At 41.6% G+C, this 22,966-nt stretch overlaps 1 protein-coding gene across 2 annotated transcripts in view; it reads right to left on the bottom strand.

Annotated features, from left to right (window-relative positions):
• TTC33 (tetratricopeptide repeat domain 33) overlaps positions 1 to 22,966 on the bottom strand; it is a 341,381-nt gene that overhangs the window by 146,393 nt on the left and 172,022 nt on the right. For both annotated transcript variants that reach the window (XM_077462811.1, XM_077462812.1), the window contains exon 3: positions 3,326 to 3,407. In XM_077462811.1, the coding sequence (XP_077318937.1) occupies positions 3,326 to 3,407 (82 nt within the window). The remainder of the gene's footprint in view (positions 1 to 3,325; positions 3,408 to 22,966) is intronic.

The following is a 22,966-nucleotide window of genomic DNA, read 5'->3' as shown; positions in this document are numbered from 1 at the left end:
AGGGGGAGGATCAGAGAAGACAGCATTAATTTTTTTCAGGTACTTATAAAGCGCCGTCAATTTACAGATATACGTTGTACATTCACATCAGTCCCTACTCTCAAGGAGCTTACACTCTAAGGTCCCTAACATACATTCATACATACACATACTAGGGCCTCTTTTTATAAAATGTGCACGGTTGACCCCTTAGGTTTCATGGCGAGTATAACAAGCATGCGTCACTGCATATACAGACTGATTTTACTGTTGTGGGTTTAGTAACACTTTAAAACTGGAACTGTACTTTACAAGAGCCCTACTAAATACTAGGGCTGTTACTCATTAAAATTTTCGTGTTCGATGAATCGTTTTTTTTAAAATTGATTAATTCACACTGAGGCGCTTTACAGGCGCTATAGAGCTAAAAATAGTGCGTGCATAGTGGCCGTAAAGAGCCTCTCCTCTCACTCCAGTGTGCAAGCCGCATCTTGGAGGCACTGTAGGAGCGGTGTATACAAATATTTGTATAGCATGTCATCCAGAGTCCCTCTATAAGACCCCTTTCACACTGAGGCAGTTTTCAGGCATTTTAGCGCTAGAAATAGCGCCTGTAAAGTGCCTGAAAACTGCCTCCAATGCCACCTGAATGTGAAGGCTCGAGTGCATTCACACTGGAGAGGTGAGCTTGCGGGACGTCTTTGTGGCGGTCCCGGCATCTTTGGAGCGGTTGTATACAGCGCTTCCAAAACGCCCCTGCCCGTTGCAATGAATGGGCAGCGCTTCCGAAGTCCCTGAAAAGTATTTAGAAAGCACCGCAACATGGGCGTTTTGTAACCCCTTCTTTGGACGCTAGTGGGGCGCTCTTAGCCAAAAAGCACCACTTAAACAGCGCTAAAGCGATGCTAAAACGAACGGTGCTTTAGTAATGCACGGGCGGCCCTAGTGTGAAAGGGGTGGTATATCACTGGTGATGACTAAGCCAGACAGTTTTCAACCAAACCTTAAACCTCATGCTTTACAACGTATCCTTTATTAAACCATTTGTCCTCAGTTGTAGGTGGATAAAGGCTGGCGCACCCATCAACTTCTTATATCTCTCAGGGACTGGCGGAGAGATCTCTGCAACAGTTGTCATCTCTATCTATCCCATGGGTTGGTCTGGCAAGTCTCGCTGTTGTGTTTGGGCTACATACAGCCCTGTTATACCCTCAACTTGTTTAAGAATGACACCCCCCAAAACATTAAAGTGGAGTTCCAACATATAATAGATTTTTTTTTCTAAATTCCTAAGTTCATGTAATCATAATGTACCACTCACTTTTTTGGTGCATAATATCCCTGATGTCCATTTTCGTCTCTAAAAGCAACTTATATCATTTCTTTGTAGAAGTTCTCATCTTGCCTGTGGGCATGTGAAGCCCATAAGCAGACACTTCCAAAATATGGTGATGCTGAGCTACCAGCATGCACTGCCCGTTCCCGCGCATTGAGTCCACGGCGCAGCGCCGCAAGCTTCCGACATTGCCATGACAACGGGCGTTGTAATCGGAAGTGCCCGCCCCATTGTGATGGCAACATCCTGGCATTATCGAGTCACTTCCGCTTTCCGAAGATCGCAATAATTAGCGGAGGCTGGCCACACTGACTGTGTGGCTAGCTGCCACACAGTCATTGTAACACTTGGGATGTTCGTTATTAAATAAGAATTTTGATGGGTCTTGGAGTGCAGCCATTTCTTCAGTGTCGATCGTATGCGGAGGCGAGCCGAGGCAGGTACCTGTGATATCATTAGGCTTCCTGTCTCACCTGGAGCAGCAAGTTCTTTTGTTTGGATATTTAGCCACACTGACTCCCAGAAAGACTGATTCATAGCTCCCAGGAGACACTGCGCCGCCGGATCTGACGCCAATACCCGCGGGTGGCTAGGACAGGAAGCGCCAACAATCAATAACAAGGTAACCCTTAGGGATAAAAATTAATTTCTTTCCATTTGTCACTGTCTATAATGCCTGCTTGTGAATCAGCTTGATTTGTGAAAGAGTGTGGAACGCTTTAATAAGACTGCTAACTATGATGCCATTTTTGTGCTGATTAGGTTTTTGCTCTCTTATTCAAATTTAAAATTTGTAGATTGCTCTGATGTAATACAGAGAATCAATTTAAACATCTTTCCACTTTTAAAAATGTGCTCATGCCAAGATCATTGATCCTGTCTTTGCAGTATTATTTTTTGATTTTCCTAAGTAAACCTTTTATGAGACCTTACAGAGTTACCCTACTCAATTCAGTAATTCAATCCTGCATGTCTGCTTAGCCAGCAGGAGTCAGTTTATTCACTTATCCTATCCTTATCTTAAAAGAAGAATAATGCTGTAAAATGAAGATTAAAGGGGAACTACACTCTCCCAATCAGCATTAACACTTTGTGAGCTTTATACTACTAGCATTAGTAAATATATAGGAAAATATATTATATTTACTTGTTTTAAATTTTTTTTTTTTTTTTACATTTCTTTAGTTGCTTCCTGGTTTCTGGCCTAGGCCAAAATGATATCATACATCCCAGGACCTTGATCTTGAACCCCCTTCATGATGAGGCCATTTTGTGCAATATGGTACTGAGTTACTTTAAATTAGTTTTTTTTTTTAACTCATCATACTTACCTAGGTGGATGCATCATCGGTCCGATGCTGCATCTGTCCCCGGCGTCTCTGCACTGAGAACCGAGCCGCGAACACCGCCGATGGCTCAGTTCTCTCAGCTCCCCAAAAAGAGAGCTGCTGCTTGTTAATCAGCATCTCTCCTGTTCTGCTTCTCCACCCTCATTGGAGAGCTGAGCAGTGGAGGGGCGGGGAGCAGCTGTCTTAGGCTCTCAGCGGAAATTTTGGAAAAAATACCAATTTTTACTTTCTGCTCTAAAACATATCCAATAAAAAAAATTTTTTTTTTCTTCATCAATTTAGACCAACATGTATTCTGTTACATATTTTTGTCTTGTTTACAGCCTTTGTGCTGAATGATGGGCAGGTGCCGATGGACATCGAGTCCTCACAAGTACTCGCAGATCAGGTCCCGCTGTGTATAAATCACAGCAGTAGAGGGCCGCTGGCGGCACACATGCACGACCCAGACCTGGAAGTGCAGGATCACATGCTAGGTACGCGATCCTGTGCAGCAGAGCCACCTTGCTGCCGCATATGTAAGTTATACGGTGGGCAATCGGTTAAGTGGCAAACTGAAAATTTGCTGTGTTAATGCTAGTAGCAGACTGCTGTTTATATGGCATTTTTTATTTTACCCATAGTTAAACTTTAACATTAAGGACATTTTGCACAGTCTTACCTGTGATTTCATCTCATAAAACGTGGCATCCTCTGGCATTAATTGTATCCCTTCATCCCATTTCTTAACAGCCTCCCAGTACCTGAAAACAGGAAAAAGGAATAAAATAAATAAATAACGCATAAATAATAAATAGATAATTAGCATGTCTCTGGTCTGACATGTCTGGCAATTTATGGGAGGAAGGAGACAAGGAAAGCAGCACTGGGACCAGACATATGAGGCCCATGACTTCATACTGTTTGGTTCAAATGAGGAAAAAAAAATTAATAAAAGATGTCTGTTGGGGCAGGAGTTCTACATGGTAGATGCAAGACGTATAGAAAGAACTGTGATATCCAATTATGACTTTTTTTTTAAAGAAAATAAAAAGCTGTGCACATACAGTATTTTAATGCATCACTATAAAGACCAAGCACCGTAAGGCCTATCTTAATAATACAATAACTTGTATAAATGATACAAATAAAGTTCATAATTACATATGATCATATGCAAATCCCCCCCCCAACATGCATTTCACAGGCCATGCTGCCTGTGCTTTCTTAAGGTGCCAACTGATAAAAAAACAATGCTACAAATTTAAGTCATTAATTGTGCTAGATTTACATTTGCCATCACTTCAAATCTATGAAATTACCGTAGGTGTTTCAGATAACAATAATGTGACATATTATTTCAAAGTGAAACAACATAGTAGATAATACTTTCCGGGGTGGAAGCAACGTTGGGTACATCTGAGTGGTGATCTCAGGGAATGGCATCCTGCCTTATTTTAACCTCAGATATCAAGGTACCGGTATTCTCTTTGGTACTGAATTGTGTGGCGTCATCATAGAAAGAAGATCTCTCAAAGCCCCCCAAAAATAAGGTTTTGGATGCATCCGGAAAGGAATTTAAAAAGATTAAAAAATTATTGAAAACCAATCATTCCACTGTAAGGAAAATCATCTACAAATAGTGTAGATTTCAAGTGACTGCTAATTTGTCCAGAACTGACAGGCCCAGCAAATTCACCATTTAATGCCAAAAGAAATACTGGCAAGAAAAGCAACTGCCGCTAAAAGAAATCTCCATCCTACAGCAAAAGCCATGGTCCGCGGAGAGCGTCCAAAGCTTTAGAGGGATCTCATTGTTAAAAGGTATCAGTCAGGAGAAGGGTACAAAAGAATTTCCAAGGAATTAGATATACCATGGAACACAGTGAAGACAGTCATCATTAAGTAGAGAAAATATGGCACAACAGTGACATTACCAAGAACTGGACGTCCCTCCAAAATTGATGAAAAGACAAGAAGAAAAAAATGGTCATGGAGGCTGCCAAGATGCCTACAGCAACGTTAAAGGAGCTGTAGGAATATCTGGCAAGTACTGGCTGTGTGGTCCATGTGACTACAATCTCCCATATTAGTCATATGTCTGGGCTATGGGGTAGAGTGGCAAGATGGAAGAATTTTCTTATGAAGAAAAACATCCAAGCCTGGATAAATTTTTCAAAAACACATCTGAAGTCTCCCAAAAGCATATGGTCTGATGAAACCAAGGTTGAACTTTTTGACCATAATTCCAAAAGATATGTTTGGTGCAAATACAAAACTGCACATCACCGAAAGAACACCATACCCACAGTGAAGCATGGTGGTGTCATCATCATGCTTTGGGACTGGTTTTCTTCAGCTAGAACAGGGGCCTTAGACAAGGTAGAGGGAATTATGAACAGTTCCAAATACCAATCAATATTGGCACAAAACCTTCGGGCTTCTGCTAGAAAGCTGAACATGAAGAGGAACTTCATCTTTCAGCATGACAATGACCCAAAACATACAACTAAATCAACAAAGGAACAACTTCACCAGAAGAAGCTTACAGTTTTGGAATGGCCCAGCCAGAGCCCAGACCTAAAAACCATTAAAAATCTGTGGGGTGATCTGAAGAGGGCTGTGCACAGGAGCTGCCCTCTCAATCTGACAGATTTGGAGTGTTTTTGCAAAGAAGAGTGGGCAAATACTGCCAAGTCAGGATGTACCATGCTAATAGCCTCATACCCAAAAAGACTGAGTGCTGTAATAAAGTCAAAAAGGTGCTTCAACAAAGTATTAGTTAACCACTTCAGCCCCGTGAAGATTTTACCCCCTTTCTGACCAGAGCACTTTTTACAATTTAGCACTGCGTCACTTTAACTTACAATTGCGCAGTCATGCAATGCTGTATCCAAACAAAATATGCGTCCTTTTTTCCCCACAAATAGAACTTTCTTTTGGTGGTATTTGATCACCTCTGTGCTATTTATTTTTTGCGTTATGAACAAAAAAAAAACGACAATTTTGAAAGAAAAAAACTTTATTTTTAACATTTTGCTATAATAAATATTCCCAATTTTAAAAAAACAAAAACAAATTTCTTCATCAGTTTAACCTAATATATATTCTTCTACATATTTTTGCTAAAAAAAAAAAAAAAAAATCGTAATAAGCATATATTGATTGGTTTGCGCAAGAGTTAAAGCATCTACAAACGATGGGAAAGATTTATAACATTTTTATTTATTTTAATTTTTTACTAGTAATGGTGGTGATCTGCGATTTTTAGCAGTACTGCGACATCGTGACGGACAGATCGGACACTTTTGCCACTTTTTTGGGACCATTGACAATTATACAGCGATCAGTGCTATAAAAATGCACTGATTACTGGCAGGAAAGGAGTTAACACTAGAGGGCGATCAAGGGGTGAACTGTGTGTTCCCTCAGTGCCTTCTAACTGTGTCGGAATCGGAGTGACTAGAGGAGGAGACATATCATTTTTCCAACTTAGTACTGGCGCTCGGCCATGCGCATCAGGTTCCCCACCATGCAGCAGACGAGCTGGGCTCACCAAATTGGACAAAAGAAAATTGGTAAAAAGTTGCCTGTTCTGATGAGTCTAGAGTTCAGCTTTGACATTCAGATGGTAGGGTCAGATTTTGGCGTAAACAACATGAAAGCATGGATCCACTCTGCCTTTTATGAACTGTTCAGGCTGGTGGGGGTGGCGTAATAGCGTGGAAGATATTTTCTTGGCACACTTTGAGCCCCTTAGAACCAATTAAGCATCATTTAAACGCCAAAGCCTACCTGAGTGTTGTTGCTGACCATGTACATCCCTTTATGACTACAGTGTACCCATCTTCTGATGGCTCCTTCCAGCAGGATAATGCATCATGTCACAAAGCTCAAAACATCTCACCACTGGTTTCTTGAACATGACAATGAGGTCCCTGTACTCCAATGGCCTCCACAGTCACCAGATCTCATCCAATAGAGCACCTTTGGGATGTAGTGGAATGGGAGATCGGCATCATGAATGTGCAGCCGACAAATCTGCTGCAGTCATGCTATCATGTCAATATGAACCAAAATCTCTGAGGATTGTTTCCAACACCTTGTTGAATCTATGCATCAAAAAAATTAAGGCAGTTCTGAAGGCAAAAGGGGGTCCAACCCGGTAACAGAAAGGTGCACCTAACAAAGTGGCCGGTGAGTGTACATGCCCACTGAAATACACTACACTCAAGCTTAAAATTCGAATTCCAAAACTGAGTGTGATCACATAGTTCATCTATCAGGTTGCCAAACTTTGGTTATCAATTTGGTAGACTTTACAAGAGGTGTTTTGAAGCCCGGGAAACAGAGACAAAGCTGAAATGTCTCTATGTGTCACTGAGGACATCACCTTCTCCATGTTTACAACAGTATAATATTTCTGAAGATTGTTACATACAGTAAATGTTCCAATATTGCCCGTTGAAAACACGGCACATTCCATATCCATGCTATAATCCTTTTCACACTGACAGATTCTACAGTACACACAGGCAGTACATTAGTACCATATATTTATGTATAATTATATAGGGGAACTGTAGATTTACTTAAAGTATAAGTGTATAGAGGAACCGTATATTTATATAGAAGTACCATATAATTATATGTATAGAGGAACTGTATATTTATATGTGTGTATAGAGGAACTATATATTTATATAGTTTACGATAGGAAGGGGTTAGAAGATAGCAACACGTATTTAGTTTCTCATTGTTGCATATATGAGGCTGTTAGGACATTGGGCATCCATTTCCCCATTTCTACTGCATTGTGCAGGTTGGCAACTAAAGGGCAAGGATGCCTGAAGTTGCTTAATGAATGGCTATAGGTATATACTTAGGCCCCTTGCACACGGGTATGCCTATGGGAACGTTTGACCCAATATCCCAAAGGTGTTCTGTTCGGTTGAGGTCAAGACTCTTTTGCAGGCCAGTCAAATTCCACCCCAAACTCCTTGATACCATGTCTTCATGGACCTTGCTTTGTGCACTGGTGGACAGACATGTTGAAACAGGCAGGGGCCATCCCCAAACTGTTCCCACAAATTTGGGAGCATGAAATTGTCCAAAATGTCTTGGTATGCTGAAGCCTTAACAGTTCCCTTCACTGAAACTAAGAGGCCAAGTCCAACCCCTGAAAAACAACCCCTCATCATATCCCCCCCTCCACCAAATAATTTAGAGGGGTGGCCCAATACCTTTGGCAATATAGTGTGAATGAGCAACTTTGGGGTGGAGGAACTTGACTGGCTTGCACAGAGTTCTGACCGCAACCCAATAGAACACTTTTGGGATGAATTAGAGCAGAGACTGCAAGTCAGGCCTTCTCTTCCAACATCAGTGCCTGGCCTCACAAATGCGCTTCTAGAAGAATGGTCAAACATTTCCGCAGATACACTCCTAAACCTTGTGGACAGCCTTCCCCGAAGAGTTGAAGCTTTTATAGCTGCAAAGGGTGGGCCAACTCAAAGTAAAGGCAGACGTCCCAATACTTTTGGCAATTGGTGTATATAAGTATATAGAGCAGGAGTCTTCAAACTATGGCCCTCCAGTTGTTCAGAAACTACAATTCCCATCATGCCTAGTCATGTCTTAGTTTTACAATGCCTCATGGGATGCGTAGTTCCGCAACAGCTGGAGGTCCATAGTTTGAGGATCCCTGGTATAGAGGAATTATATATTTATATATAAGAGTATAGAGCAGTGATGGCGAACCTTGGCACCCCAGATGTTTTGGAACTACATTTCCCATGATGCTCAACTATACTGCAGAGTGCTGGAGCATCATGGGAAATGTAGTTCCAAAAAATCTGGGGTGCCAAGGTTCGCCATCACTGGTATAGAGGAACCCATTAAAAAGTATTTAGCTTGCCCTGTACAATGTGGTGTTTTACCTCTACTACTGCAGCTCAATACACTGGGCAGGCTCCCATGATTCTCAGCTTTTTCATGCTACTTTGTCAAACGCTTATTTAGAAAAAGGGAATTCTCACCAGCTTCGCCAAAAAATGGTTTGTGTTTTATTTAAGACATCTAAGAAACAATATCACTAACCAACATTTTGGGACCTCATAGGGCCCCTTTCTCAAAGCAAAATGTTTCTTCTACTTTGCCAAACCGGACAGATGAGAATTAACGCCTAGTTCATCAGCGCTTTGATCTGTTTTAAAATAAAGAAGTGGGTGTTAAGTTTCAGTTTAAAACTGAAATCTAGTATATTTTATTATTTTCTCCAGTTTATTTTGTCAATGATACAAATTCTAAAGCGAATGACTTCCAAATGACTTTTCAAATGAGTTAAAAAATGTATTGGAAAAAGATTTGTTATTTAATCTCACATAAACATGACATTTTATGTAGACTAGTCTTTTTAGCTTTATAGTTCAGTGATATTCCAGTATTACAGCGATTTCTCACCATTAACCACTTGCTTACTGGGCACTTAAACCCCCCTCAGTCCCAGACCAATTTTCAGCTTTCAGCGCTGATGCACTTTGAATGACAATTGCGCGGGCATACAACACTGTACCCAAATGAAATTTTTATCATTTTTTCCCCACAAATAGAGCGTTCTTTTGGTGGTATTTAGTTACAGCAAAAAAGATGCAAAAAAATAAAAATAAATCATGTTTAATAGTTTGTTATAAAATTTTGCAAACGGGTCATTTTTCTCCTTCATTGAAGTGCGCTGATTAGGCGGCACTGATAGGCTGCATTGGTGGGCACTGATAGGCTGCATTGGTGGGCACTGATAGGCTGCATTGGTGGGCAGTGGGCACTGATAGGCTGCACTGGTGGGCACTGATAGGCATAGTTAAGGCGGCACTAATAGGCACAGATAAGGCGGCACCGATGGGCACAGATAAGGCGGCACTGATGGGCAAAGATGGGCACAGATAAGATGGCACGGATGGGTGTCACGGATAAGTGGCACGGATGGGTGGCACGGATGGGCACTGATAGGTACCACTGATAGATGGGACTGATGGGCACTGATAGGTGGCTCTGATAGGTGGCACTGCTGGGCACTGATGGGCGGCACTGCTGGGCACTGATGGGCGGCACTGCTGGGCACTGATGGGCGGCACTGGGGTGCAGCACCTTTGAGGCAGATTGTGGGCACTGTGGGTGGCACTGCTGGGTGGCACTGCGGGTGGCACTGCTGGGTGGCACTGTGGGTGGCACTGTGGGCACTATGGGCACTGCTGGGTGGCACTGACGGGGGGCACTTACTTTTATTCAGGATGGCACTGCAGGGGGCAGGTGGGCACTGGCAGGGGGCAGGTGGTCGCTTGTATTGCTGGCCGTGATCGGGACTGATGTCCCGATCACGGCCGCCGGTGATCGGCTTTTTTTTTTTCTCCTCGCACTGTCAGCGCGAGAAGGAATAATAGCCGATTACCGGCTCCGTTCTATCACATGATCAGCTGTCATTGGCTGACAGCTGATCACGTGATAAGGGGTCGGGATCGACCCCTTGCACGGATCGGTGATCAGGCGAGTCTCATGGACTCGCCGATCACAGAGCGCGCCGCGCGTGCCCCTCAGGGGGCGCGCAGGCCGCTCGTGCACGGGACGACGTCAATAGACGTAGTCCCGGAAAAGTAGGTCCGCGCTAATGCCGTCATTTGGTTAAAAAAAAAAAAAAAAATAGTAAATTACAGTAGTCCTCCAAAGGAACTGAAAGCCGCTTTCAGTTGGGCCTAAAAACATTAATTAGCAGGTTTTATTGGAATGATTACTGCTCCTTGGTATAAGTTCTCCAACAAAAGGGCCAATCTGAGGTCCCACTGTATTCTATTCTAATCTTTTCTATTTTAGTCTATTTTTTCTATTCTGTTTTACTCTTTTCTATTGCTTTATTTTCTATTCTATTTTGTTTTACTTTATTATTTTCTATTCTATGCTAATCTGTTTTATTCTATATTAAATTCAAATTTTGGAAGATGGCTATATTCTTTCTATTCTATTCCTTTATTTTCTATTCCAGTCTTTTATTGTCTATTACATTCTTTTATAGTCTATTCGGCTTTATTCTATTTTTTTTTTTTCGAAATTCGAATTTTGGAAGACGGCTATATTCTAACTCTAATACACATCGGGGGTTATTTACGAAAGGCAAATCCACTTTGCACTGAAAGTGCACTTGGAAATGCAGTCGCTCTAAATCTAAGGGGTACTGAAATGAGGGGAAGCTCTGCGGATTTTATCATCCAATCATGTGCAAGTTAAAATACAGTTTTTTTTCTTTTCCTCGCATGTCCCCCTTGGATCTACAGCGACTTTACTTCCAAGTGCACTTGCAGTGCAAAGTGCATTTTCCTTTAGTAAATAACTCCCATAGTCTTTGAAGGAAATCCGCAATAGTCAACAATATGTTTATATTTCTACTACATCACTAGCTTAGTCTCTAAATACCAACCTACTCGTCCACTTCGTTCCTCTCAAGACCTCCTGCTCTCTAGCTCCCTCGTCGCCTCCTCCCATACTCGCCTCCAGGACTTTTCCAAAGCCTCTCCAATCCTATGGAATGCCCTACCCCAATCTGTCCGCTTATCTCCTACTTTATTAGCTTTTAGACGATCCCTGAAAACACTTCTATTCAGAGAAGTCTACCCCACCCACACATAACTGTATTTTCATTTTCTCCATCAGCTCATCCCCCCACAGTTAATACCTTTTGTTTCAACTTGACCCTCCCTTCGAGCAGGGCCCTCTGATCCCTCCTGTATTGATTTGTATTGTAAGTGTACTGTCTGCCCTCATATTGTAAAGCGCTGCGCAAACTGTTGGCGCTATATAAATCCTGAATAATAATAATAATAATAATATTTCAAATTTGTTTTTTAATTTTGATTTTGTTTTAAAATTTGATTTGAATTTCAGACAAAATGTTGTTTCGTTATTTCATATTCTTTTCATAACTACTGTAACTTGGATACATCTGAATCTATTGATAATTACATTTTTCTCCGAGCTTCGATTCGCAAACAAAACACATCACACATGTCTAGCACTGGGAGCCTAATGCCGCGTACACACGAGCGGATTGTATGGCGTACTTAGTCCGTCATACAATCCGACGGACAATCCGTCGTAGTTTCCACTGAACGGACTTGACCACACACGGATACACAAACAGTCCGTCGAAAGTTTGCGCGATGACGTGTACAGCACGTACGACGGGGCTAGAAATAGGAAGTCCAAGACACAGCAAAGCACCCTTCCGCCGTGTAAATCCTTTCTGGGCATGCGCCATTCTTAGTCCGTCGAACTAGCGCACTGCCGACCGTATTGTCCGCTGAAACCAAAGTACGACGGACAGATTTTTGGAAAATCCGAAATTCTTAGTACTCCGGACTGCACGCTGAAAAAGTCAGCTGAAGCCCACACACGAGCGGATTGTCCGCTGAAATGTGTTTCAACGGACTAAGTACGTCAAACAGTTCGACCGTGTGTACGCGGCATTAGGAAACGCAGTCCTTTTTGGTATGGTTAAGAATATGACTCTACTTACTAGTGTGATAACGCTGATAACTTTATGTACATTTCGGCTTCAGCATATGTAGCCTGAACAGGGCTTTTTATTTAATCCCAGCGGCTGAACGGACTTGCAGGGAAGCAGAAGAGATGCGGTAAGTATATGCATCTTTTAGAGATTTGCATTAAACTGGACCTGTTGCTTTGCCTTGTATGGGTAAAAAACTAAATTATTCTAAATGAATCACCAGTAAAAAAAAAAAAACTTTTACTTTTTAGCTTTAGGAAAGTTTGAAACCCTGTAAGTTTCCATTGGGGAAAGTTCTCTTCATTCTTTCCCGGAGATACAAGTTCAGGAAAAAATCCAAAACCTTTGACAGCTGATCTTATTTCTCCACAAATTCTGACAATTCCCCCCCCCCCCCTTTTTTTTGTGGCATGACAATTCTCACCAGTACTAAGGCTGGATTCACACCTATGCATTTTTAGTGCTTTTTGCATTTTGCAGATTTGCACCACAGTCCATTTACCATGGTTTCCTATGGAACACGTTCTGTAGTACAAATCTTCAAAATGCAAAAAGCACTCAAAATGCATAGATGTGAATTTAGCCTAATAGAGATAGTCATATGCCCTGGTTAAGACACAGAGGGGGAGATTTATTAAAACTGGAGCACTCAGAATCTGGTGCAGTTGTGCACGGTAGCCAATCAGCTTTTAACTTCAGCTTGTTCAATTAAGATTTGGCAATAAAACCTGAACTCCGATTGGTTTCTATGTAGCGCTCCACCAGATTTTGCACACCAGTTTTAGTAAATAACCCACAGAGTGGTAGCATTTCTAACAGGTATCAACATTATAAAATGGCATAAAATGCCCATTTTAGCCATTGGCCTGACAAAAATTTGAGCGATAGGAAAAAACTTTGGGAAGTCATCTTAAATAAAAAAAATTCATTGAAAACATTATTCATTTTTTTCCCACAAGAGTTATCTGGGAAGGCAACATAGTTTTCAGATATATACCTTTGATTTAAGGATGGTTTACACTGACTTATCTTTTCCAGAAACACTTTCACATATCTCTCTGCATGCATCAAGAACTCTCATATGTTACATCCTGCCCTAGAATGAGCAAAGCTCTAGGACTTACGTAAATCCACAATATAGCTACTATAAAAACAAACCCTTTAGTAAGATATATTGTACCAGAGTACGTGGTCTGATGTTATTTTACTTTAAATGCATCTTTTGATGTGTGTTTAGGAATAGGGTGTGATGTACATTTTACGGTCAAGTTTGACGTAGATCTTGAGAATAAAAAAGACCCTTTTTTCTGGTCACTAGAATGAAAGAAAATAAAGCTACAAAGACAGAGAGTGTCACTAAACCCACATCATAAAAAAGCCATCAAATGGTGCATTACATGCTGTTCATACTGTAAAACACAACGGGGTTGGGATATCACATGTAGATTGATGGAGGTTTCACCTTCCTGTTATTCTAAGACACAGGCTGGAGGGGGTGTGACAAGATTTGATTTCAAATATATATGTGTATGATAATTTAATACAGTTTATATATATTAATATTATTTTTTTTTACTCTGCATTCCAAAGGCTTTTTTAATTTTGAACATGTGACCAGTAGCAGAGGACTAGAAGCTACTCCTGCTTATGTTTACCTGCAGACAGACTGGGAAAGAACTGGGTCACGTGGAAAATACTCCGTTTTTTTTTTTTACTCACCCCAAGTAGCTCAAATTAGGCAAACCTGGACTTTTCTTTAAAAAGCTAGGGCTGGCCTGCAGCCTCCCATAACTACCTACCAGTTCTTTATTTTAATGCTCAGGGGGTTTATATTTTTAAAGTTCACAGGGCACGGTTTATTTGCCAACCTTCATTATAATCTACTCCCTGATTATTTTGTGTAGATATACAGTATCTCACAAAAGTCAGTACACCCCTCACATTTTTTAAAATATTTTATTATATCTTTTCATGTGATAACACTGAAGAAATTACACTTTGCTATGTAAAGTAGTGAGTGTACAGCTTGTATAGCAGTGTCAATTTGCTGCCCCCTCAAAATAACTCAAAATGTCCAAATTTGTCACAAAGTGTCAATATTTTGTGTGGTCACCATTAATTTCCAGCACTGCCTTAACCTTCTTGGGCATGGAGTTCACCAGAGCTTTACAGGTTGTCACTGGAGTCCTCTTCCACTCCTTCATAAGCACATCACAAAGCTGGTGGATGTTACAGACCTTGCGCTTCACCACCTTCCATTTGAGGATGCCCCACAGATGCTGAATAGGGTTTAGGTCTGGAGACATGCTTGGCTAGTCCATCACCTTTACCCTCAGCTTCTTTAGCAAGGCAGTGGTCATCTTGGAAGTGTGTTTGGGTCCGTTATGTTGGAATACTGGCCTGCGGCCCAGTCTCTGAAGGGAGGGGATCATGCTCTGCTTCAGTATGTCACAGCACATGTTGGCATTCACGGTTCCCTTAATGAACTGTAGCTTCCCAATGCCGGCAGCACTCATGCAGCCCCAGACCATGACAGTCCCACCACCATGCTTCACTGTAGGCAAGACAGAATTGTTTTTGTACTCCTCACCTGGTTGTCGCCACACACGCTTGACATCATCTGAAACAAATACGTTTATCTTGGTCTCATCAGACAACAGGACATGGTTCCAGTAATTCATGTCCTTAGTCTGCTTGTCTTCAGTAAACTGTTTGAGGGCTTTCTTGTGCATCATCTTTAGAAGAGGCTTCCTTCTCGGAAGATAGCCATGACGTATGGTCTGAGCACTGACAGGCTGATTCCCCACCCCTTCAACCACTGCTAGCAGCGCTCATACCTCTATTTCCCAAAAAACAACCTCTGGATATGACGTCGAGCACGTGCACTCAACTTCTTTGGTCAACCACTGTTTTACAAGCTGTACACTCACTGCTTTACATTGTAGCAGTGTCATTTCAGTGTTGTCACATGAAAAGAATATTAGAGAAAAAATATTTACAAAAATGTGAGGGGTGTACTCACTTTTGTGAGATACTGTATGTATATATATATATATATATATATATACACATATTTTGAGGCTCTGGCTGGCAGGACTGTGAATGGAGTATATGTGAAATGTGTCACCTAGGTTTCATACCTACACATGGTAATAAACTTTTTTTCTCAGAATCGTATTAACGTGATTGTAAAGTCTACTTTAAAAAAAATTAAAAAATTAATAACATATATGTTATACTTGCCTCCTCTGTGCAGTTGGTTTTGCACAGAGCAGCCCAGATCCTCCTCTTCTCGGGTCCCTCTTTGCTGCTCCTGGCCTCTCCCTCCTATCGAGTGCCCCCACAGTAAGCAGCTTGCATTCACAGCTCCGTGTGTCCATTCAGATATGGAGCCCCAAACCCGGCCCCATCCCCTCTCTCCCCGATTGGCTGATTGACTTTGATTGACAGCTGCGGGAGCCAATGGCGCCACTGCTGTGTCTCAGCCAATCAGGAGGAGTGTCCTGGGTGGCTTAGATATCCATGGACATCGCTGGAAATAAGAGAACACTGCAGATATATGTGCTTAGGTCAAATTCCATGAATCAGGTTTAAATTCACTTTAACCGCTAGACTACCAGGCGCCGCAGTTATACTGTGGCAGTTTGGCACGGCTACGCAAATCGCCATAGCTGTACATCGCTTCTTTATGAGCAGGAGGTGGGTCCCCAGAGTCGATGCGTGTGCCTGGGGGGCACCATGAACGCCAGGGACCCAAGATCACTTGTGACAAAGCGAAAACTGGGATCTGTATATGTAAACACACAAATCCCAGGTTCTCCCAGGGGTGAGGAGACAGATCATGTGTTCATACCAAGTATGAACACCAATCTCTCTCCTCCCCTAGTCAGTCCCATCCCCCCTACAGTTAGAACACACCTAGGGAACACAGACAACCCATTCCCTGTCAGTGACATTTATATAGTAATCAATCGCTATTTTTAGCTCTGATTATTGTATAAATGTCCCAAAATAGTGTCAAAAGTGCCTAATCTGTCCACCGCAATTTCGCAGTCCTGATAAAAATCGTAGATTGCCGCCATTACTAGTAAAAAAAAATAATAAAAATGACATACATCTATCCCCTATTTTGTAGACGCTATAACGTTTGCGCAAACCAATCAATATACGCTTATTACGATTTTTTTTCACCAAAAATATGTAGAAGAATACATATCAGCCTAAACTGAGGAAAACATTATTTACCACTTACCGACCGGCTCATGTACATATACGTCGGCAGTTTGAAGATGGATATCTCGGTAATGGCAGCAGCTGCTGCCACAACCAGGGTATCCATCTTTAGAGCCGGCGGTTCTGTTTACGATTATGGTGGTCTCCGCAGTGGATTCGCCGAGAGATCACCGTTATCGGTGACGGGAGAGGGGCGCCTTCTGCCGCTTACCAGAGCCTTCAGTAGCGGCGGAGGCGATCGGGTCATTCACGTTGCTGGGTATGGAGACGAGTGAGGCTAAGATGGCCCCCACCCATCTCTATACTATAGCAGGGTGGAAGCAACGTCAAAACGTCACTTCCGCTCATACTTCTTAAAGGCACATTTTTCTGTTGTCATTTTTTCAAATGACAAGTTATTTAAGAGGACCTGTCATGCTTTTTTCATGTTTTTTTTCTATTACAAGGGATCTTTACATTCCTTGTAATAGGAATAAAAGTGACCCAATAAAAAAAAAAAAAAAAACTGTGAAAAAATAAATAAAATCAAGTAAAATAAATAAGAACAAAAAAATGTTTTTTTTTTTTTTAAATCGCCCAGTCCCAAAGAGCTCACGTGCAGAAGTGAACGCATACGTGAGTAGTGCCCACATAAACGGTGGTCAAACTACACATGTGAGGTATCCGCGCGATCGGTAGAGCGAGAGCAATAATTCTAGCCCTAGTCCTCTGTAGCGCAAAACATGCAACCTGTAGAATTTTTTTAAACATCGCCTATGGAGATTGTTAAGGGTAAAAGTTTGACGCCATTCCACAAGTGGGCACAATTTTGAAGCGTGACATGTTGGGTATCAATTTACTGGGCGTAACATTATCTTTCACAATATAAAAAAAAATTGGACTAACTTTACTGCTGTCTTATTTTTTTATTCAAAAAAGTGATTTTTTTCCAAAAAAGTGCGCTTGTAACACCGCTGTGCAAATACGGTGTGAAAAAAAAGTATTGTAATGACTGCCATTTTATTCTCTAGGGTGCTAGAAAAAAAAACAATATATAATATTTGGGGGTTCTAAGTAATTTTCTAGCAAAAAAAATATTCTATACATGTAAACACCACAATCTCAAAACAAGGCTAGTCCTTAGGTGGTTAAAAAATAAAAATTGAGACATTTATTATAGCAAAAACTACAAAATATTGTGTTTTTTTTCAAAATTTTGCTTTTTTATTTCAAAATTGTCGCTTTTTTTTTTTTATAGCGCAAAGAATAAAAACCGCAGAGGTGATACCACCAAATATCACTAAAAGAAAGCTCTATTTGTGAGGGAAAAAGAACATAAATTTTGTTTCAGTACAACGCCTCACGACCGCACAAATGTCAGTTAAAGCGACGCAGTGCCGTATTGCAAAAAATGGCCTGGTCAGGAAGAGGGCAAATCCTTCCGGGGTTGAAGTGGTTAAGATAGTCCATAATGATATTGGCTGTATGTTTGGGGTCGTTGTTCTGCTGCAGAATAGATTTGGGGCCAATCTCCTTGATGGTATGGCTTGATGGATAAGTATCTGCCTGTATTTCTCAGTATTGAGGACACCATTTATCCTGACTAAATCTCCATCTCCATTTACAGAAATGCAGCCCCAAACTTGCAAGGAACCTCCATCATGATTCACTGTTGCCTGCAGACACTCATTATTGTACCATTCTCGATCCCTTTGGTAAACAAACTGCCTCCTGATACAACCAAATATTTCACATTTTGAATCATCAGTAAGGAACACCTGCTGCCATTTTTCTCTACCCCAATTCCTAGGTTTTCGTGCATAGTTGAGTTGCTTAACCTTGTTTTTATGACGGTATGGATTTTTGGCTGCAATTCTTCCATGAAGACCACTTTTGGCTAGACTTCTCTGAACAGTAGATGGGTATACCTGCATCCCACTGGTTTCTGCCAGTTCTGTGCTGATGGATATATTCCGATACCAAAGAGAAGTAAGCATGTGTCTTTCATCTGCTGAATTAAGTTTCCTTGGCCGACCACTGTGTCTACGGTCCGCAATGCCGCCTGATCAATGTTGTCCTCAGTGCTGAGATGGGAATCTCAATGCAGAATCCTGGATTTGCACTTCCTTTTGGCCTTTCAACCTGGCTAGGGAGAGTGAAAAGTGGAGTTTCCTGGACACCATTCTCTACTAGGCTTTCCATTTGGTAAGGGAGGAAGCAATTCCTATATAGAGTTTGGGAAAGAGCTCCTGTCGATGAGAGCATGTGTGTCTGTGAAGTTGTCTAGGACAGCATTTCTCAACTCCAGTCCTCAAGGCGCCCCAACAGGCCATGTTTTCAGGCTTTCCATTATTTTACACAGGTGACTAGATCAGTTTCACTGCCTTAGTATTTACCACAGTCGTTTCATCTGAGGGAAATCCTGAAATCATGACCTGGTGGGGCGCCTTGAGGCATGGAGTTGAGAAACACTGATCTAGGATATAATCCTTTGTTATAGAATTTACTGCACCGATTTTACTGGTGCAATAGAAGTAGGCTCTGCGCCATGAAACTATACAAACTAAAAACAAAACTTATAGTAACATATGTGCTCAGAGTTTCACTTAAATAAAGTCATTATAGTGGATAATCTACCCTGCCATTTGTGGCTAATCCACAAACTTTTCATTTTAATGCAGCACAAAAATACGGAAGAATAAGCTTGTTAACATGCAAAAGCCAGACAAAAAAGGTTAATATTGCAAAAATGTCTAAAAACACATGCTCATTGAAAATATACTTGACGTCCCCTTTAAAATTCATCTATACTACTTCAAGCACATATGACGCTAGGAAACAATTCTGCACTGTTGATATACATTTTCATAGGATCTCTATACGTAATGAGTGTTAATTAAACACACGAAGATGAGATCTCTTGACTGATAAAACATCATCAGTTTCATCATCAAAAAGCAAATAAAAGGAGATGGGATTATTGTCTGGACTGAAATGTCATTTTTCCGACATTAGAGGTCCAAATGACACACTGCATGCATAAAGCACTTTTTATGGAAGAATAAACAGTAAATTTCAATGTGCTTTAAGTGGTTGGTTCTCTTTGTGACAAGCTCTAGACAATGCGCACTCAGGGTAGCCAAACATTAGCAAGGGTGCTTCCTGTTTTTAATGGAATGTTATCATATAATGTGTTAACTCCGCGATTTCACCCTGTGTAGCATGTACATTAGATGGAAAAGGGAGATAGGATACAGTGATTAACATTTCCACTTTACTTATAATGCAAATGAAAATGAATCCGGAAATTTGAGTTGCTATAAAACAGAAATGGTTGGAATACATATAATAAGGTGTTTGGTAAAAGATGGAAACATTTAAGGTAGAGTGCAATTATATAAAATCAATGCTTACTTTTGAAGGTCAGGTACAAAATGCTTGAAGGGAATCATCTCTGTAGGAAGCTATCTTAGATATAATCCTTTGGAAACGAGATGGTATTAAAGAATATTTTGCAAGGTGTACGCTATGATACCACAGGAACCATCCTACAATCAGTCCACAGGTAAAATTAAATGATCCTAAGGCTCCACATTAAGCACTGCTCTAAATCATTTGATGAAGGTGGGATTATGGTTTGGGGTTGTTTTTCAGGGGTTGGACTTGGCCCCTTACTTAGTTCTATTGAAGGAAACTCTTAAGGCATCAGCATACCAAGGCATTTTGGACAAGTTCATGCTCCCAACTGGGATTGAGATTTGGGAAGTTTGGGGATGGCCCCTTCCTGTTACAAAATGACTGCGCACCGGTGCACAAAGCAAGGTCCATAAAGACATGGATGAGCGAGTTTGGGGTGGAGGAACTTGGCTGGCTTGCACAGAGTCATGACCTCAACCTGATCTAACACCTCTTGGATGAATTAGAGTGAGACTGTGAGACAGGCCTTCTCGCCCACCCCCGTCCCCCGCCCGATCCAGCGGCGCCCGGCGTTACAGCCCCCCCCCCCCTTGTGCCTGACTTCACAAATGCGCTCAAACATTTCCAAAGACACACTCCTAAACTTGGTGGACAGCCTTCCGAAAGAGTTGAAGATGTTATAGCTGCAAAGGGTGGGCCAACTCAATATTGAACCCTACGGACTGAGACTGGGATGCCATTAAAGTTCATGTGCTTGTAAAGGCAGGCGACCCAATAATTTTGCCAGTATAATGTATATGATGCTTTCTTGAGTCTCCTCTTACTCTATGAATATGTTCTTCAGAGTAAAAGGCTTTATAGTTTGGTAGTTGGTATGAAGCTATCATTCTTTGAATTCTGTGCCCATATGACTGAGAGAAGCCATACTGTAAGGTAGCCTGCAGGTAATTTTTGGACACAATCATGAACTAGTCTAGAAAACAAGAAATAGAACTGCTGTATACGCCATCACCAGCAGTGTGGCTCACTACAATATGCGCAATCTGTAGTTGCGTCCTTGAACCCACTTTAGTGTACATTCTGTACATGTAGAAATGGCTGTTCATTATAGTTGACCACTGAAGCAGGATAAATATACAAGGATTAAATGAAAAGTAATGTCTACATGTCTATGTTCAATACATTTACCATTTGCCGACCGTGTCACGCACATATACTGCGGCACAATGGCTCTCCAAAAAAAAAAATATCACACTTACAGTTAAAATGACTGTGATGAAATAACTTGACATTCAGCATGAGAGGTAGGATCACCAGGAAGGAGACACCAGAAGACACCACAGCCTTGTGGTGTCTCTATCCCGGTAATCCTACCTCTCATGCTAAATGTCAAGTATTTTAACTGTAAGTGTGCAATTTTTTTCTTTTAATAAATGATTACTGTAATGCTAATGAGGATCCGGTGCTCCTGTTTTCTTTTTCTTCCAAGCCTTATTGGGAGCTGGCTGTCTTTTCCTGGATCAGGCCGCCAGTCCTCTGATGATGCGCCACCAGGTCCTCCTGCTCCAGCCATTGTGTTGAAGCTGAAGCCTCCTGTTATATGTGGGGATGCATATCACATAAGGCTTTCTAGGTAAATAATAATAATAAAAAAAAAAGGCTTCACAGATTGCAAGGGGTGGGGGTGAGGTCCACTTTAACTTCTTCATTGGATACACTGTGATTTCCTGGAACAACAATCAACTCGTACTAAGTGTAAATCTCTCTCTCATTCATAGATATGGTCAGCAAGTTTCATGGTGCTGTAACAATGGAACAAAAAAAGCCTCCTCCTCCTATCCCCCTCAGTATAAATTTAGAAAAGGCATTCCAAATATGCACAATATACAGCGATGTCAGAAAAACAGCTGGCAAGTCATAACTATTTATCCAATAAAGGCCTATATTAAAGTGTAATCTACCGTAAAACAAATGACTTCCTCGCCCAAGAGTCTTCTGCTGCATTGAGAAGCACTATATTACCATAAGGAATATGATCCTTCTTGTAGTAACAGTACATTAATCCTTTTGGAGAGCAAGTATGATAAATCACCATTCCACAGTTATGTCAGAGGATCACAGCTGCTCAGTGCTATATATGAAGGCGTGCGTGTGCAAGGACCGCTGGCCACCATGTATGAAGTGCAGAGGGCACATTTATTAAAGTATACAAGTCACTAAAGCAGTGAAAATGCATCTCACTGGGGATGGGGGAACTGGATGAGATGTAGACTGAATCAATCCCAGTCTATTATGTTTGCCTATTCCTGGGTCACTTTAAAGTGGTAGTAAACTCTGTACTACCACTTGTACCTACAGACAAGCCTATTATGAGATATTCAGAGTGCGTGCAGCCAATGACATCACCGGTGTTCTGAAAGAGGAATTAAACACTGTTTCTTTTTTTATTTTTATTTTGGTGACCTGCAAAGTAAGGCATAATGTGCTAGTATGCTTTACATACTAGCACGTTATTTGAAACTTACCTGCAAACAAAGCCCTCGTCTTCCTTCCGGGTCTGTCTCACTCCCATGCATGCGCACGGGAGCCGCTAGTCACAGCACTGGGTTCTGAAGAAACAGCATGGGCGGCCGTTCCTTCAGAGCGCATGCGCCCATCAGCGGCGTATACGGTAAATATCTCCTAAATGGTGCAAGTTTAGGAGATATTTACAGTACCTATAGGTAAGCTTTATTATAGGCTTACCTATAGGTACATAAAAGCAAGAAAAGTTTATTTCCTCTTGAAGGTCCAGCTTACAGTGCCAGACCTTCAGACACTGTGCAGGAAATGGCGGCTCCTGCTTGCATGCACGGGAGTGATATCATCACGCCCCCGGCCACTCATATAGCCATAGGCTTCTGAACCCAGAAGGAAGACCAGAGGAAGATGTCAGCCATCTCAGTGGTGACATTGCGGCGCTTGAGGGGCTTCGTTCTCAGGTAAGTCTATCATAATACGCTAGTATGCAACATGGTTTCTGGGTTTAGTGTGCAGACATGCACGCCGACACCTGCTGTGATTCTGCACAGGAGGAGTTTGTCAGCAGGTCCTTGCCAATGATTTCTGACTGAGACCTGCTATGTCAGAGCCCTGTGTTGA

The sequence above is a fragment of the Lithobates pipiens genome, unplaced genomic scaffold (assembly GCF_037356315.1).
Source record: "Lithobates pipiens isolate NorthernLeopardFrog02 unplaced genomic scaffold, aLitPip1_a1.2 Scaffold_3, whole genome shotgun sequence".
NCBI lineage: Eukaryota > Metazoa > Chordata > Amphibia > Anura > Ranidae > Lithobates > Lithobates pipiens.
Note: the sequence above shows the minus strand (reverse complement) of the source record. Positions and strands in the feature narration are given on the sequence as shown.